The sequence below is a fragment of the Dasypus novemcinctus genome, chromosome 27 (genome assembly GCF_030445035.2).
Source record: "Dasypus novemcinctus isolate mDasNov1 chromosome 27, mDasNov1.1.hap2, whole genome shotgun sequence".
NCBI lineage: Eukaryota > Metazoa > Chordata > Mammalia > Cingulata > Dasypodidae > Dasypus > Dasypus novemcinctus.
In genome coordinates this window covers 31,065,206-31,080,867 of record NC_080699.1, presented here as the reverse complement: position 1 = coordinate 31,080,867, position 15,662 = coordinate 31,065,206, and the positions used below count along the sequence as shown (strand labels likewise).

General features: G+C 36.6%; 1 protein-coding gene across 1 annotated transcript; it reads right to left on the bottom strand.

The window, feature by feature from the left end:
• Nucleotides 1–14,409: 14,409 nt before the first annotated feature.
• LOC101411901 (olfactory receptor 8B3-like) lies at nt 14,410–15,351 on the bottom strand. The gene has a single exon (XM_004475956.2). The coding sequence runs from the start codon at nt 15,340–15,342 to the stop codon at nt 14,410–14,412; it is 933 nt and encodes a 310-aa protein (XP_004476013.1). The 5' UTR covers nt 15,343–15,351.
• Nucleotides 15,352–15,662: the final 311 nt, after the last annotated feature.

The window sequence follows — 15,662 nt, the reverse complement described above, 5'->3', positions numbered from 1 at the left end:
TTTCATCTTCTCTCTTTTTTTCTGTTAGTCTAGCTAAGGGTTAGTCAAATTTATTGATCTTCTCAAAGAACCAGCTCTTGGTTTTGTTTATTTTTTCAAGAGCTTTCTTATTTTCTATTCATTTAGTTCTGCTCTGATCTTGGTTATTTCTTTATTTCTTCTTTCTTTGGGGTTAATTTGTTGTTTTTTTACTAATTCCCCCAATTGTGCAGTTGGTTCTTCAATTTAAGCTCTTTCTGATTTTTTAAAAAGATTTATTTTTATTTATTTCTCCCCACTTCCCCCCCAATCCCCTACCCCAGTTATCTGTTCTCAATATCTATTCACTGTGTGTTCTTCTGTGTCCACTTCTATTCCTGTCAGCATCACTGGGAATCTGTGTCTCTTTTTGTTGCATCATCTTAATGCATCAGCTCTCCATATATAGTGCTATCCCTGGGCAGGCTGGGATTTCTTTCACACTGTGCTGCTCTCCTTATAGGGTGGACTCCTTGCATGTGGGGCCTCCCTATGTGGGGAACACTAATGCAAGGCACAGCACTCCATATGTGCATCAGCACTGTGCATGGCCCAAAGCCACATGAGTCAAGGAGGCCCTAGGTTTGAACCGTGGGCCTCCCATGTGGTAGGTTGACACTCTATCCATTGAGCCAAGTCCACTTCCCCTCTTTCTGCTTTTTTGATGTATGAATTTATGGCTATGAATTTCCCTCTCAGTACAGCTTTTGTTACATCCCATAAGTTTTGAAATGTTCTGTTATCATTTTCATTAGTTTCAAGGTAGTTATTGATTTCTGTTGATATTTCCTCCTTGATCACTGTTTTTCTAAGAGTGTGTTGTCTAGCTTCCATATCTTGGTGCCAAATCTGGGTCTCTGGCCCTTGCAGATTTCTAGCTTCATTCCACTGTGGTCAGAGAAATTGTTTTGTAGGATTTCAATCTCTCTGAATTAACTGAGATTTTTTTGTGGCCTAGTATGTGGCCTATCTTGGAGAATGCTCCATGTGCACTTGAGAAGAATGTATATCCTTCTCTATTTGGTTGTAATGTTCTGTATATGTCTCAGGTTCAGATCCTCTAATATATTGGTTAAAGTCTTTTGTTTCTTTATTGATTCTCCTTGAGATTTTCTGTCCAATGGTGACAGTGGTGTGTTAAAATCTCCCACTATAATTGTAGAGGCATCTATTCCTTCACTTAGTTTTTCCAGTGCTCACCTCACATATTTGGAGGCACCTTTTTAGGGACATAAATGTTTATGATTGCTCTTTCTTCACTAATATGTAGTATCCATCTTTGTCTCTCACAATAGTTTTTCATTTAGAGTCTATTGTGCCCAATAGTAATATAGCTACACCAGCCCTTTTTTGGTTACTGTTTCCCTGTAAGATTGTTTTCCAGCCTTTCACTTTCAATCTCCTTGAATCCCTGGGTCTAAGATGTGTTTCTTGTAGACAGCATATATATGGGTCATATTTCCTTTCCCAATCTTCCAGTTTGTGTCTCTTAACAGGTGAGTTTAATCCATTGACATTAAATGTCATTACTTTCAAGGAATTACTTATATTAGCCACATTCTATTTGGATTTGTGTTTGTCATATGTCGTTTGATTTTTTTTCTCTTTTTATTGTTTTAGTTGATCTTACACTCTCCTCCAACTCTGTCTCTCCTGTTTTATTTTTCTCCTGTAGAACTCCCTTTAGTATTTCCTGAAGGGTAGGTTTCTTATAGGCATACTCTCTTAGTTTCTGTTTATCTGTAAATATTTTGAACTCTCCATCATTTTTTTTAAAGATTCATTTTTTATTTATTTCCCTCTCCCCTGCCCCAGTTGTCTGCTCTCTGTATCCATTTCCTGCATGTTCTTCTGTGACTACTTCTATCCTTATCAGCAGCACCAGGAATTTGTTTCTTTTTGTTGCATCATCTTGTTGTGTCAGCTGTCCATGTGTGCGGTGCCATTCTTGGACAGAATGAACTTTCTTTTGCGCTGGGCAGTTCTCCTTTTGGGGCACACTCCTTGTGTGTGGGGCTCCCATACGTGGTGGACACCCCTGTGTGGCATGGCACTCCTTGCGTGCATGAGCACTGCACATGGGCCAGCTCCACATGGGTCAAGGAGGCCCAGGGTTTGAACTGCGGGCCTCCCATGTGGTAGGTGGATGCCCTATCCATTGGGCCAAGTCTGCTTCCCTTCCCATCATTTCTGAATGCTAGCTTAGCTGGATAGAGTATTCTTGGTTGGAAATTTTTTTCTTTTAGTACCTTATGCCATAACACTGCCTTCTTGCCTCCATGGTTTCAGAAGAGAAATGCACTTAATCTTATGGAGGCTCCCTTGTATGTGATGGTTCTCTTTTCTCTTGCTGCTTTTAGTATTTTCTCTTTGTCTTGCACATTGAATAATTTAACAAGTATATATCTTGGGGGTAGGCCTGTTGGGATTTATGCTGTTTGGGGTGTGTTGTGCTTCCTGGATATATACATGCATCTCCCTCAATAGGCTTGGGAAGTTTTCAGTCATTATTTCCTCCAAAAGCCCCTTCTGTCCCCTTTCCCTTCTCTTATCCTTCTGGGATGCATATGAGGTGTATGTTTGTGCATTTTGTGTTGTCATTCAGATCCCTATGTCCCTGCTGGATTTTTTCTATCTTTTTATTGATCAATTCTACTATCTGTTTGATTTCAGATGTACTGTCTTCCACATCACTAATTCTTTCCTCTCCCTCTTCAAATCTGCTGTTATTTGCTGAAAGTGTATTTTTGATTTCTTGGATTGTACTGTTGATCCTCATCATATCCATTATCATTTTGTGCATGATTACAATTTCTTCTGTGTTCTCCAAGTGTTTTCTTAATATACCTAATCTCTTCCTTCACTTCATTGAATTGGTCCATGATACATGTTTTGAAGCTTTAATTAGTTGTTCAGTGTTCCACTTTTGTTCCTGGTTTTTAGTTTGTTCATTGGATTGAGCCATGTTTTCCTGATTATTTGTATGGTCTGTAGTTTTTTCTTGCTGTCTGGCTTTCATTTTATCTTGTTGGTTTTATTCAGTTGATTGGCTTTTTGGTCTCGGGGATTAATGAGTTGTTTTTGTGTCCATGTTAAGTCTTCTCTTTGTCACTTTGTTCTCTTATTCTATTTCTTTTTTGTGGGCTAAGTTCCCTTGAAGGAAAATATTAGGGCCATAGGAAGCAAAAAGTGTAAGAAAATAAAATATAATACTAGTATTGATAGTGAATGTTAGCAGAAGAACCATGTGAGATCTAGGAGAATGGATATTGAACTCATGTACGCTGTGTATACTTATAACAATAAAAAAGTGGAGTACTTATAATGAGGTAGTAAACTGAATATGGTGAGGAATATAATATGAATTAAAAGGCCATTTTGGTCAGGAGAGAGGGAAAGAGAAAAGAAAGGATGGTAATATAAAGAGTGAATAAAGGATACCTGCTGTAGCTGGCGACCAGGTGGTGGAGCACCTGTTAAAATGGAGCAATGAGTACTATGTTGTCTCACTGTCTTTGCTGCCTTCCAAAGCACGGGGTGTGCTGTCACCTGACTGCAATCTGCCAGAGCAGTAAAACTGAAATTCCAGCTGTGCCAGACCAAACTTGAGTGGCCCAAGTTCAATACCTTAATTGAAACCCATTTGCCAAACCAGTTTCTGGTCAGTGGCTAGAAAGTTCTTTCCCCATCTTTATTCATGAAAGAGAAACAATGAGAACTTCGAAGGGAAAAATGTAAAAACTTTTCCATTAACAGGGTAATCTGCAAGTTATGTTAAATCAGTGTCCTGATAACTTTTCATTTCCTTCAGGTGATGGAATGAACTTCAGTCCATGAGCACAATAAAATATTAACAGGTTTCTGAAATATCTAATTTGATGTATTCCAGGAGACTAAAAAATAGAATGCTCCAAAATGTGTTCATCAACTGCAATGAAGGTATCACACTAATGAAGGATATTGTTAATGTGGGTATTTGTGGGCAGTGCCAGGAGTGGGACATATAGTTATCCCCTATATATTTTAATGTAACATTTATGTAATTTAAATATCTTTTAAAAATAAAAAATAAAATAAAATACACAGATATAAAAAATAGATTAATGAAGTGTTTATGGATTAAAAAATACTTTCCATAGCCTTAACATATGTTACTACGAGGGCAAGTGTAAATAAAACAAAGGATTTCCAATTTACTTTACATTTATGGAATAGTCATAATAAAAAGAGGATAAATATATTTGACAATATTCATGTCTTTAAGGAAAGCAAAAGTTTACAATAACAAAACTTATAAATAGTAAATTATTGTAAAGTAAACTTATATTCTGAAAATATTTCCCATCAAATTTCTTATTATAATTGTTATGAAAATAATAGGTTTGAATTTAAACCATTTAAGTTATAAATATCATAAAATTTGGTTGTAATTTTAAAATTAATTATGTTTTCCAAGTAATAGAGAAATGTATATTCAACTTAGTAATACATTGAAGCCTGTTGACTTCACAGAAGAGAGCCAGGCTGTTGGATGGATCAAACTCCACCAGTGTGTGCTGGTGAATGCCATAAGTACTTGAACTACAAGATGTATGTCATGCCTTTGAGTCACATATTTTTGTTAAGTACCAAGAATTTATAGACATGCATGATATACACCTTACTTGTTTCTTTTTAAATTAATTTTCTTTTAAAAGAAGTTTTATATTATGTAAACATTACATAAAAAATATAGGTGATCTACATATATCATACCCCCTCTCTCTCCTACACTTTCCCACATAACAACATCCTCCTTTTGTGCGGTACATGTGTTTCAATTGATGAACACATATTTGAAGCATTACTACTAATCATGGACTATAGTTTACAATATAGTTTACACTCTGTTCCCCACAATTTTGTAAGTTATGAAAAAATATATAATGGCCTGTATCTGTCATTGCAATGTCTTGCAGGGCAATTCCAATGTCCCAAAAATATCCCCTATTACTTATTCTTCCCTCTCCCATCCCTCAGAACCTCTCATGGCCACTCCCTTTATATCAAAGATAAAAGTACTTCCATTGCTACAATAATCATCAGTTTATAATGGAATAATAATAAGTCCAGTTTAGTCCATTGTTCTTTCTCCAATCTTGAGGATTTCGGTATGGTGATACCTACTCTGTTTCTAATTGAGAGAGGCATTAGATACCATGGGACAGATGGATAGAACTACTTTGCTTGCAGTTGAGGACACTCTCTGTTCCTGAGATGGGTGTTGTCCATCATCAAGTCCTTGTTAGTTGTCCATCATCAGCTCTTTGTTAGTTGTCCTGAGTGAGAACAATAAACTGGAGTGTAGGTGTTGTAACTCTGCTGAGATTCAGGGCTTAACTGGCACATGAACAGAACAAACATTTAAGTCTTGGGGGGCATATATTTAATAAGTGTTTTACTAATTATAGGTTAAAATAGAAGGGACACAAGAGTCATGTATAGGGAAACTATAAATGAATCTAATTCTGTTACACTAAGAAGCATAAATTTTAAAGGCCCAATGATAGGGTGCTGAATTCTTGAGCTTGTCTGTCCTGCTTAGAGTGTCTGGATGTCTCTAGAGCCCTCAGAATCCCTGCTATCTGAGGCACAGTTTACTGTGGCAGACAATGAGATCCTGCTGAGGCATGCATAAATGTAAACTCTGGAATTACCTCCCAACTTTGAAATCTCATAGCCATAAAAACTCATTTGTATTTAATATTTCCCCCTTTTGAGCAAGATCTTTTTCAGATGCATTGCTAGTTGTCACTTGGTAATAATCCTTCAGTGCCTACACTTTTATAAGTTTTGAGGAATTTTTAAATGACCCTTATCCATTATTGCAAGAGCATGCAGAACAATTACAATGCCCTAAAGATGCCCTATGTTCCATCTACAAGATCTTGTAGCAGGAAATGCTTTCATAAACTTTACACGCAAAGTGCAAGCAATGAAAGAAAAAATAGATAAATGGGATCTTCTCAAAATTAAAAACTTTTGTGCATCAAAGGAGTTTGTCAAGGAAGTTGAAAGGCAGACTACTCAATTGGAGAAAATATTTGGTAACCGTCTATATGAGAGGGGCACAATATCCAGCATATATAAAGAAATTCTACATCTCGAAAATAAAAACACAAACAACCCATTTTAAAAAAGGGCAAGAGATATGAATAGACACTTCTCCAAAGAAGAAATACAAATGGTGATAAAGCACATGAAAAGATGCTCAATATCACCAGCTATTAGGGTAACACAAATCAAAACTACAATGAGATACCAACTTATACATATTAGACTGGCAGCTTTTAAAAACAGAGGACAACAGGTGATGGAGAGGATGTGGAGGAGAGGGAACACTTATTCCCTGCTGGTGGGAATATAGAATGGTGCAGTCATTGTGGAGGACAGTTTGGCGATTCCTCAGGAAGCTAACTATAGAATTGCTATATGATCCATCAATCCCACTGCTGGGTATATACGCAGAAGAATTGAAATCAACGACATCAACAGAATATAGCTTATTTTATGTCTTATTAAGACTTGAACATTTAAAAATATGTGCTTCAGAATTGGCAAAAAGGTTGTTTGTAAATCTTTAGAAATGAATAGAAATGGCGAAAGCATATCATGATGTTTGTAACTAGCAGTGCTATTATATGGGTATGAGAGCACTTGAAAGGGAAAATCTAAGATCATGTATATTAATAGAAGGAAAGCTAAAAACTGCAACATGGGACTGTATAAGACAGTAAAACCTCATGTAAAACATGATATGGTTGATATTACATATCTAAGACTGTTTTTACAAAATATAAATACAAATATACTAGCAAGAAGGAAAAAAAATAGCTATGTATGGCTACAGCAGGGGAAGCATAGAGAGACAGGTGTTGAATTTTGTTTGTTTCTTTGTTTTTTGTGTATTATTATTATTATTATTAGAATAATGAAAGTGCTCTAAGAATGAAATGATGAATGCACAAATATGTATTTACACTGAATACCACTGATTGTACACTTGGGATGGATTTATACTTTATTAATATCTATCAATAAAATGATTTGTTAAAAAAAAAACTATGCCAACAGAACCAGTTAAAAGAATGTGATTGCTTATAACAAGTAATTCAAATGATTTAATGGAACTAAACTCCTAAACGAGTATAAGAGACCAAAGACATAATCTTGGACTTTGAAATATCTCCAAGAGCATTTTAATTAACAATTTGTTAGCCTGATCCCAGGAATGTAAGTAAAGAAACAATCTATTTTAATTTAGAATTTTATCTTCTGTTTTAAACTTTAAATAAGTTCTTGATCAAACATGTTTAAACCATAAAAAAGGTTTTTAAAAAATCAAAAAAAAACAATGTACTTTAGAATAAAATTCAAACAAAACAATTTTAAGGTATCTATTTACCAGGTACTTCAAGGGATGTAGCCATAGGTAGGAAAGAAGTAGATAATAGACATTCAAGTACTGCTTGGAGAATAAGAATTTTAAACAAAATTGTCTCCATGTTACTATTAATATTTATCAAATATAAATGCCTATAATAAGTGAACTATATGGTATAGTAATAATTTAATCAGTTTATGTAATGTTCTTAACTGCCACATTTTATTCTATTGTTATATGAGTATATTTTAAAACTTTTCAAAACTCATGATATATTTGGTAAGCATAAAAATTACAGATGTATGTAACTACATCCCCAAGGCGCTTGCATCCTCTGAGAAACATCTCTCCCTAATCTCACTGAAAGTAGTCACAGACAAATATATCTTCCATGTAACACATCAAACTAGATTATACAGAGCCCAATTTTCTATTTGCTTTTATTATGAGTAACTTATTATTTTATTCTGTTTCCAAATGTACAATGAAAATTTAATATCTACAGTTTTAGAAAGCAGCACTATTGTGAATATTGTATCATGTCTCACCTGGGAGGCTGGTTCCTACTCCCCTCAGTTTCACCATCAGAGGAAATTATCACTATTACAAGAAAGATTGTGATTGAATCTTTCTTTGTACTAACCATGTTTGTACCAATCTAAAATCAAACCTCTCTGGGGTCATTTGCATAGTTCAAGTTGGGCATTGTAAATCTCCCGTATCCTACAAGCATCTTGACTGAGGGCATCATTTCCATGCCGACCCCAGAATCAGGCTCATTCTGAAACGGTTCTCTAGAATTTCTTTCTCCTGTACAAATGTCCATTTTTTCCCACCATTTCTTCCTGGGATGATTACTAGATTCCAAAATGACATCCTTCAACATTAGCTGGATGATCTTAAGTAAGTCCTATACATTTTTCCTCATCTACGGAACAGTATAAGGAAACTTTGTTTTTAATAGGGTTTAGAGCGCACAACACAGACCAGAGTTTAAACTTTTCTTGCAAAAAACAAAAGGGAGAATTCAAGTATACACACTGAAAGAACAAACTGCAATAGGAAGGGGTTTGCCGTAATACTTTGGTTTGTGTTTTAAAAGGAGTAAACAAATCTTTGTCCTTTGCAAAGAAGAATCATTGATACGAGGAGGGCAAAATCAGAAACTTGACATTCCCTGTGACACTATACTCTGTAACCAAGTATATCATTGTATAACTTTTAATGGCAATCCCTTGGACCCCAGAATTATTTAGAGAATGGGGAAAATGTAATGTGGAAAATAACACTTCTTCCACAGATACATAGAAATGAGTGTCAACTTCAACTCTATTTATGACAACATATCAGTTGACCAGTGCAATAAAATAGAGCCATTAACAAGAATTGCCTGAAATTATCAGTGCTAATGGAGTTTGAGGAAGGTGGGCAGAGTGGGGATCCTCACTGGTCCTTACACATACCCAAAAAAGGAAAGAACCCTAGTGCAACATAGTATTCAGCTACATTACAGAATGAAACCAAAAGTACAGAACAAGAACCATTACTAAAAGAACCTAAACATTTCTGGAACTATTTACAATTTTACTATGTTTACAATTTTTGTTACCCCTTCTCTTTTTAAATGCATTTGTAATTAATTATAAAAGGAAGGGCATTATGTAATTGCCTCAGACAAAGTAGGAAAAAGAAGAACAAGTCAGACAGTATTCCATTGCACAGCTCACTGTGGCTGGGAACCAGAAAAACAAGAAAACTATTAAGTAGTATTATCTCTGGACAGGATGAAATTAGCCCAATATCTCCATCTGATAATATTAATAAATATCAGGTTTGGGTCACCTTGAGCCTGATGATGATAGAGAAGTCAAAGAATAGAACTTCATGCTCATGTTGCAAATTAAAAGAAGAAAATATATTAGAATAAAAATTCTTCCAATGACACATTAGAAAGATGGAGAGAAAGAAAAGAAAAGGAAGAAGAGGACGAGATGGCTCAAGAAGAAAAGAAAAACACAGGAACTAAGAGAATCTGTCCTGTTCACTTTGTTGTTCTCGGCAGGGTTTCTTCGGAGCAGGTCTGACATTCTTGTTCCACAGGCTATAGATGTCAGCATGGGTATCACACCATTAAAAACACTGAGAAATGTTTCCCCTACCCAAAGAGCCCCAGCAGATGATGGCTTGACATTAGTGAGCAGTCCCAATCCACAGAAAAGACCAAAAGTTATTAAGTGTGAGCTATAGGAATTGAAGGCTTTGGACTAGCCCTTAGAATAGGAAGGATATTGAAAAGAATCAAAGCTTAAGAGACAAAGATAATGAGACTAAATACTATGACAACTGTGCCCACAATGATGGAAGCCACGAGCTCATTGGCATAGGTGCTGCTGCAGTAAAGTGGGAGCTTGTGGAAGATGTCACACATGTAGGGGCTGATATGTTGGAATCAGAAAATGTCAGCTGATGGGATTCAAACCTAACGATCTACACATGTCTGAAATTGTCATTTTTATACCTTCTTAATTATTAAACATTTATATGGGAATAGACTACAGATTTGCAAATCAGTTTTACTCAATTTTGTTTTAAGTTTTCCGTTATAGTCTTTATTTTTCTAATAGCATCATGCCATACATGTTCTGTTTTTACAAAGAAAAAAAGCATTATAAAAGTTCTTCATTTTACCAAAGACAAAAACAGACTAATTTTCATGATAACAAAGAAATGTAATTTGAATTATATTATTTTTTTTATTTTTTTATTGACTTTGTAATAATATTACATTAAAAATATATATGTGAGGTCCCATTAAACCCCATCCCCCCACCCCCCCTCTCCCCCCCCAACAACACTCGTTCCCATCATCATGACACATCCATTGGATTTGGTAAGTACATCTTTGGGCACCTCTGCACCTCATAGACAATGGTTCACATCATGGCCCATACTCTCCTCCATTCCATCCAGTGGGCCCTGTGAGGATTTACAATGTCCGGTGATTACCTCTGAAGCACCATCCAGGGCAGCTCCATGTCCCAAAGACGCCTCCACCTCTCATCTCTTCCTGCCTTTCCCCATACCCATCGTCCACCATGTCCACTTTTCCCAATCCAATGCCACTTCTTCTATGTGGACATTGGATTGGTTGTGTCCATTGCACCTCTATGTCAAGAGGAGGCTCAGATTCCACATGGATGCTGGATGCAATCCTCCCATTTTCAGTTGTAATCACTCTAGGCTCCATGGTGTGGTGGTTGTCCTTCTTCAACTCCGTCTTAGCTGAGTGTGGTAAGTCCAATAGATCAGATTGTAGGTGCTGGAGTCTGTTGAGGCTCAGGACCTGGCTATCACATTGTCAGTCCAGAGATTCAAATCCCCTAAATATATCTTAAACCCCAACATTAACTGCACCTCCAGCAGATTAGCATGAAAGTCTTATGAAGGGAGATCCCATTTGAGTCCAGATTCATCACTCATAAACACCATTTCCAAAGAGGGGCCATCTGCCCTGGTAGTTAACCCCATCGGCCATGACCATAACTCCCATGGGTCTCTTTAGCCCTCAAAGGAACCAATATCTGGGGGTTGTATCTGCTTTATCTGTCTCTCTGACTCTGCTCAGTTGTGCATGAGGGCAATCCTTCTGCCAGCCTCCAGACTCTTTTTTAGAAACTTGTAGCCATATAAACTCATTTCTCCTTTCCATTTCCCCCTTACTTTAGGTCAAACAGCATTTTAAAGTCATGTTATTTTATGTAGACATGGATATTCTGCTGATCCACATTGAACCTTCCATATAAGGTCATTTTCCAGTTGCATCATCAGTTGGTAGTTGATAGTGGTCCCTCGTTGCCAGGGAGGCTCATCCCCGGGTGTCATGTCCCACGCTGGGGGGAAGGCATTGCATTTACATGCTGAGTTTGGCTTCGAGACTGGCCACATTTGAGTAACATGAAGGCTGACAGGAGGAAATTCCCAGGCACAATGTTGCTCTAGGCCTTGTTCTTATTTTAGGTTTATCAGCTCACAAGCATAGTCATTAGCATCAGGGGCTCACTGTTGAACCCTCACTCCCTCCCGGTCCCCGCCACTGTACCTGGGAGACTGTCGCTGCTCCCCTAGGGACCACGACAGAGCACCACTGGCCAGGAACCCAGTACCCCCCCTGCTGTGGTTTTTAATTGTTGCCACTATGAGTATATCCAAACATTACCATGCACCCTGGATATATGTTCTGTACAGCTCCCTGTCAGCCATATATCACCTGTCATTGGTATCCCATACCAGTATCCCTCCATTGCCATTTGAATTATATTATATAAGCACATTTTAAAAACAGATTTTTAAATGATAATAATTAATAATAATTTTTAAATCCAAATTTTCACTTTATTATAGGTTGCACATCTAAACTTAGCCTAATCCCCCTGGCTGGTTTTTATAAGTTTGAAAGAAAGTCAACTTCTTTAAAAAGAGAAATTATTTTTTCTTAAAGAGTTTATGGCTTGAGGGATTGATAACAGAATATGGGGCTTTTTTGGTTTTTGTTCTTTCTTTTGTGTGTGTATGTGTATTGCACTTAAGCTCTAATCATATCCTATTATAGTTTGGAACTTAAGATAAATAATGGCAACTAGTTCTGTGTGGTTTAATCTATAATGCTCAGCCAAAGACTAATATGAAGTTGTAATACTTAATAAATATTTTTCCAATGAATGAAAGAATGAATTATAGAATAAAGAAATACTAGTCATTTGAATTTCATTTGTACTCTAAAAAATGCTTAACAGATGCTCAGTGAGTATGTAATTAGTTATTATGTCAGAAATTTGATCATCATGAAGATAAGGCTTGTTAAGCAAAGCAGTGAGGTACAGGCTCTGTGACTTATTTCAGTGTCTGAGGTGACAGCATTATAAATAAAGGGAAAAGACCACATCAAGAACATTTTCCTCTGTAACACTTGCATAAAACTCTAAGCAACTCTTTGAATTTCTGCTGCCCTCAGATACATATAAACAAGAACACATTTTTACTTTGAATAATATTGGAGACAGAGTATTATTTTAACATAAAACAAAGCAAAATTTCAAAGCTCCGAGAGTTTAGGATATAAAATAAATTGAAGAGATTCCATAGATTTACCTGAAATAATTTGGCCTAATAAAATTTGCTTGGTCTGAAAAAACTATGGAATCCTTCCCATTTAATGAAATCTCAGCCAACACAGCACTAATAAATCTAACCTCATCTTTCAAACTGCATTTTTGGGCAGCAAAACTACATAATATTGGATAGAATCCACAGTAAATTGATTACTCTTTAAGGTTTTAGCGAGTGTGCCATCCTTTATCATGTGAAAAACACGGTTTGGCTTGTTAGGGTTTTGTAATCAAATAAAATCTCAAAATACATTGAGCAGAATAGGTATTTGTGTAAGCAATGCCAATTAACACTCAGAGAGAATAAATGTCAGATAGGCTCTTCCTTTCAAAAAGCTCAGAATCATCTTATAAAAGTAGTACAATATAATCATAGTATTTTTAATCTTTCTATGGTTACTCTTTGTATTCCAAATGTAACAGCTCTTGAAAACTGCCTTCCAGCTCCATTTGTAAGGTTTGCATAAACTGAAACAGTATTGAAGGAAGCCAACTGAGATGAGCAATTGTTGGTCAACCAAAGCAAGAATATTCACCTTTTAGAAGCAAAAGCACTTTTAATCCTTTTGCTCCCAGGCTTATAATTGAAGCAAGCATTCCATTCAGAATCCGGATCCCTGATGAAAATATTCTCTACCTACACTAGGCAGCTGTACCATGGAAGAGAGTATTTTTCCAAGGACCATGTGGTCTTTAGAGAAGCTTAATGAAAGGAAATACTGCATGGAATCCAGAGTTCTGAGCAATATAAGCATGTGATCAGAATGATATGCAACTGACATTCCAAAATTCTCTAAAATGCAAACTCCAGCAAACATTCCAAACTCATTTATTCCATTGTGATAAATCAGTTTTGTATTTGAGCCAATCATCCCTATACTGTCTATACTATAGTAACCCTACAGAGAAATCCTGTTTTCCACAAAAGGGACCATCAAATTGATTTCATGCATTTAAAAAAAGCAAAACCCATCAAAGAAATGGAAGTAGCCTCCATGAGGAAAACAAATTAAATTGCAATACAGGGAAGGTTCCATACATGACTTGTCTACTGGAATAAAAATAATAAAATAAAATAAAATACAAGCAAAGTATACTAGAAGAGAAACAGACTTGAATTAGGACACTAGAATTCACTCAAATCTTTTCGTTCAGAAGCTGTGAGACTTTAAATAAAGCATTTACCTTTTTGTGTTTCACTTTCCTATCCTAGCATTAAATACATATTCACCATCTGTTATGCATTGCTTAGATGTAAATTTAAAAAAAAACTTTGGAAAAGAAGTAAAATGAACAGAATTACATCTGAAAATGGGGATTATTCATGACAGTCTTTAAAGAACATTTTATCTCCGTGAATCACTGGCATTGAAGGGGAGAGAATCCTGCTTAGTGGAGGATGGAAAGACAGGAATAGAAGCATATTGTTTGATTCATGCTTTCAATGGCACAATACAACTAGTAGCAGGATCCTCCCCCACCCACCATGACAAAATGTCACAGTAGCATTACTGTATTCAATCAGTGCAGAATCCTATTCATCATATTCAAAGATTAAAAAGTCGAAAATTATAATGAAATTGTAAATTCCTTCCTCAATTGTTTTCCCAAACAGGAAGAGAGGTGAGAAAGACAAGTAATTGTGCAAATGGTGTGGAAAAGAAGACCTAATGAAAGTGGAAATAAATTAAGAGAAGGCTGAAATTTCTTCACCAAAATATCATGAAATAAGATTAGAAAACTGCTACTAAAACATATTGTAATTAAACACACTGACCTTCAAAACCACCCTGCACAGGTGGTTCAAAACATTCTGCTACTTAGGGTTTTACTTAGGGCAAATTTTACATCTTTATTCCTCAAACTGTAGATTAAGGGGTTCACCAAGGGAAATACATTAGTGTAAAAGACAGAAGAGGTTTTCCCCTCATTCATAGACTTGGCAGAAGATGGATTAAGATACATAAATACACCTGATCCAAAGAACAGAAGCACAGCCATTATGTGGGAACTGCAGGTACGGAAGGCTTTGGACCTGCCCTTAGTGGATTTCATGTGGAGAATGCTGCAGAGAATGAAACCATATGAGACAAAGATAGTGACACTGGGCATGATGATGTTGATGCTTCCCACAATGAATACCACCAGCTCATTGACATAGGTGCTCGTGCAGGAGAGCTGGAGCACAGGGAGGATGTCACAAAAATAATGATTGATGGTGTTGGCATCACAGAAGGTCACTCTCAGCATGCATCCTGTGTGGGCCATAGCACTAGAAAATGCCATCAAGTATGAATCAAAAATAAGGGTGGAACATACCTGAGGGGACATGACAATGTTATACAAGAGTGGTTTGCAGATGGCCACATAGCGATCATAGGCCATTGATGTCAATACATAGCACTCAGTGATGCCAAAAAAGCAGAAGAAGTAGAGCTGTGCCATACAACCATGGTAGGAGATAGTATTTTTCTCTGATAGGAAGTGGGTCAGCATTTTAGGTGTGAAAACAGAGGAATAACAGAGGTCTATGAAGGACAAGTTAAAGAGGAAAAAGTACATGGGAGTGTGAAGATGGGAATTCAGTCCAATTAGAGTTATCAAGCCCAGGTTTCCCAGGATAGTGATAATATATATTGCTAAAAACAAGAAGAAAAGAGGGAGTTGGAGATCTGGGTTGTCTGTTAGTCCCAGAAGTATGAATTCAGTCACGAAAGAACCATTTCCAGGAGCCATTCTGCTAAGGGGGATCTGTGTGGACAAGAGAAAAGGCTTAGGTTAGAGGGCAACCTAGATTATCACACAGTATCTCTTACCACATGAGAAGGCTCTACAACTGGAATGTTTGAGTCATGGACCCATGGAATCTGCCTTTACCCCAGATACCAAATGACACCTATTTCCCCTTATTAGAGTATTTAAATGTATTCGTAGTAAAGAGCACCTACAGCTTATCCGACAGTTTGAAGACAAGTGCTATTATAGGAAAACATTACAACTAGGAAACTAAGGGAAAAGAGAGAAGGAAGGTAGACCAGGACAGATTCCTCTCTCAT

Bases quoted from the DNA above. Each gene is read 5' to 3' on its own strand.
- LOC101411901 (XM_004475956.2), bottom strand. From the start codon at position 15,342: ATGGCTCCTGGAAATGGTTCTTTCGTGACTGAATTCATACTTCTGGGA.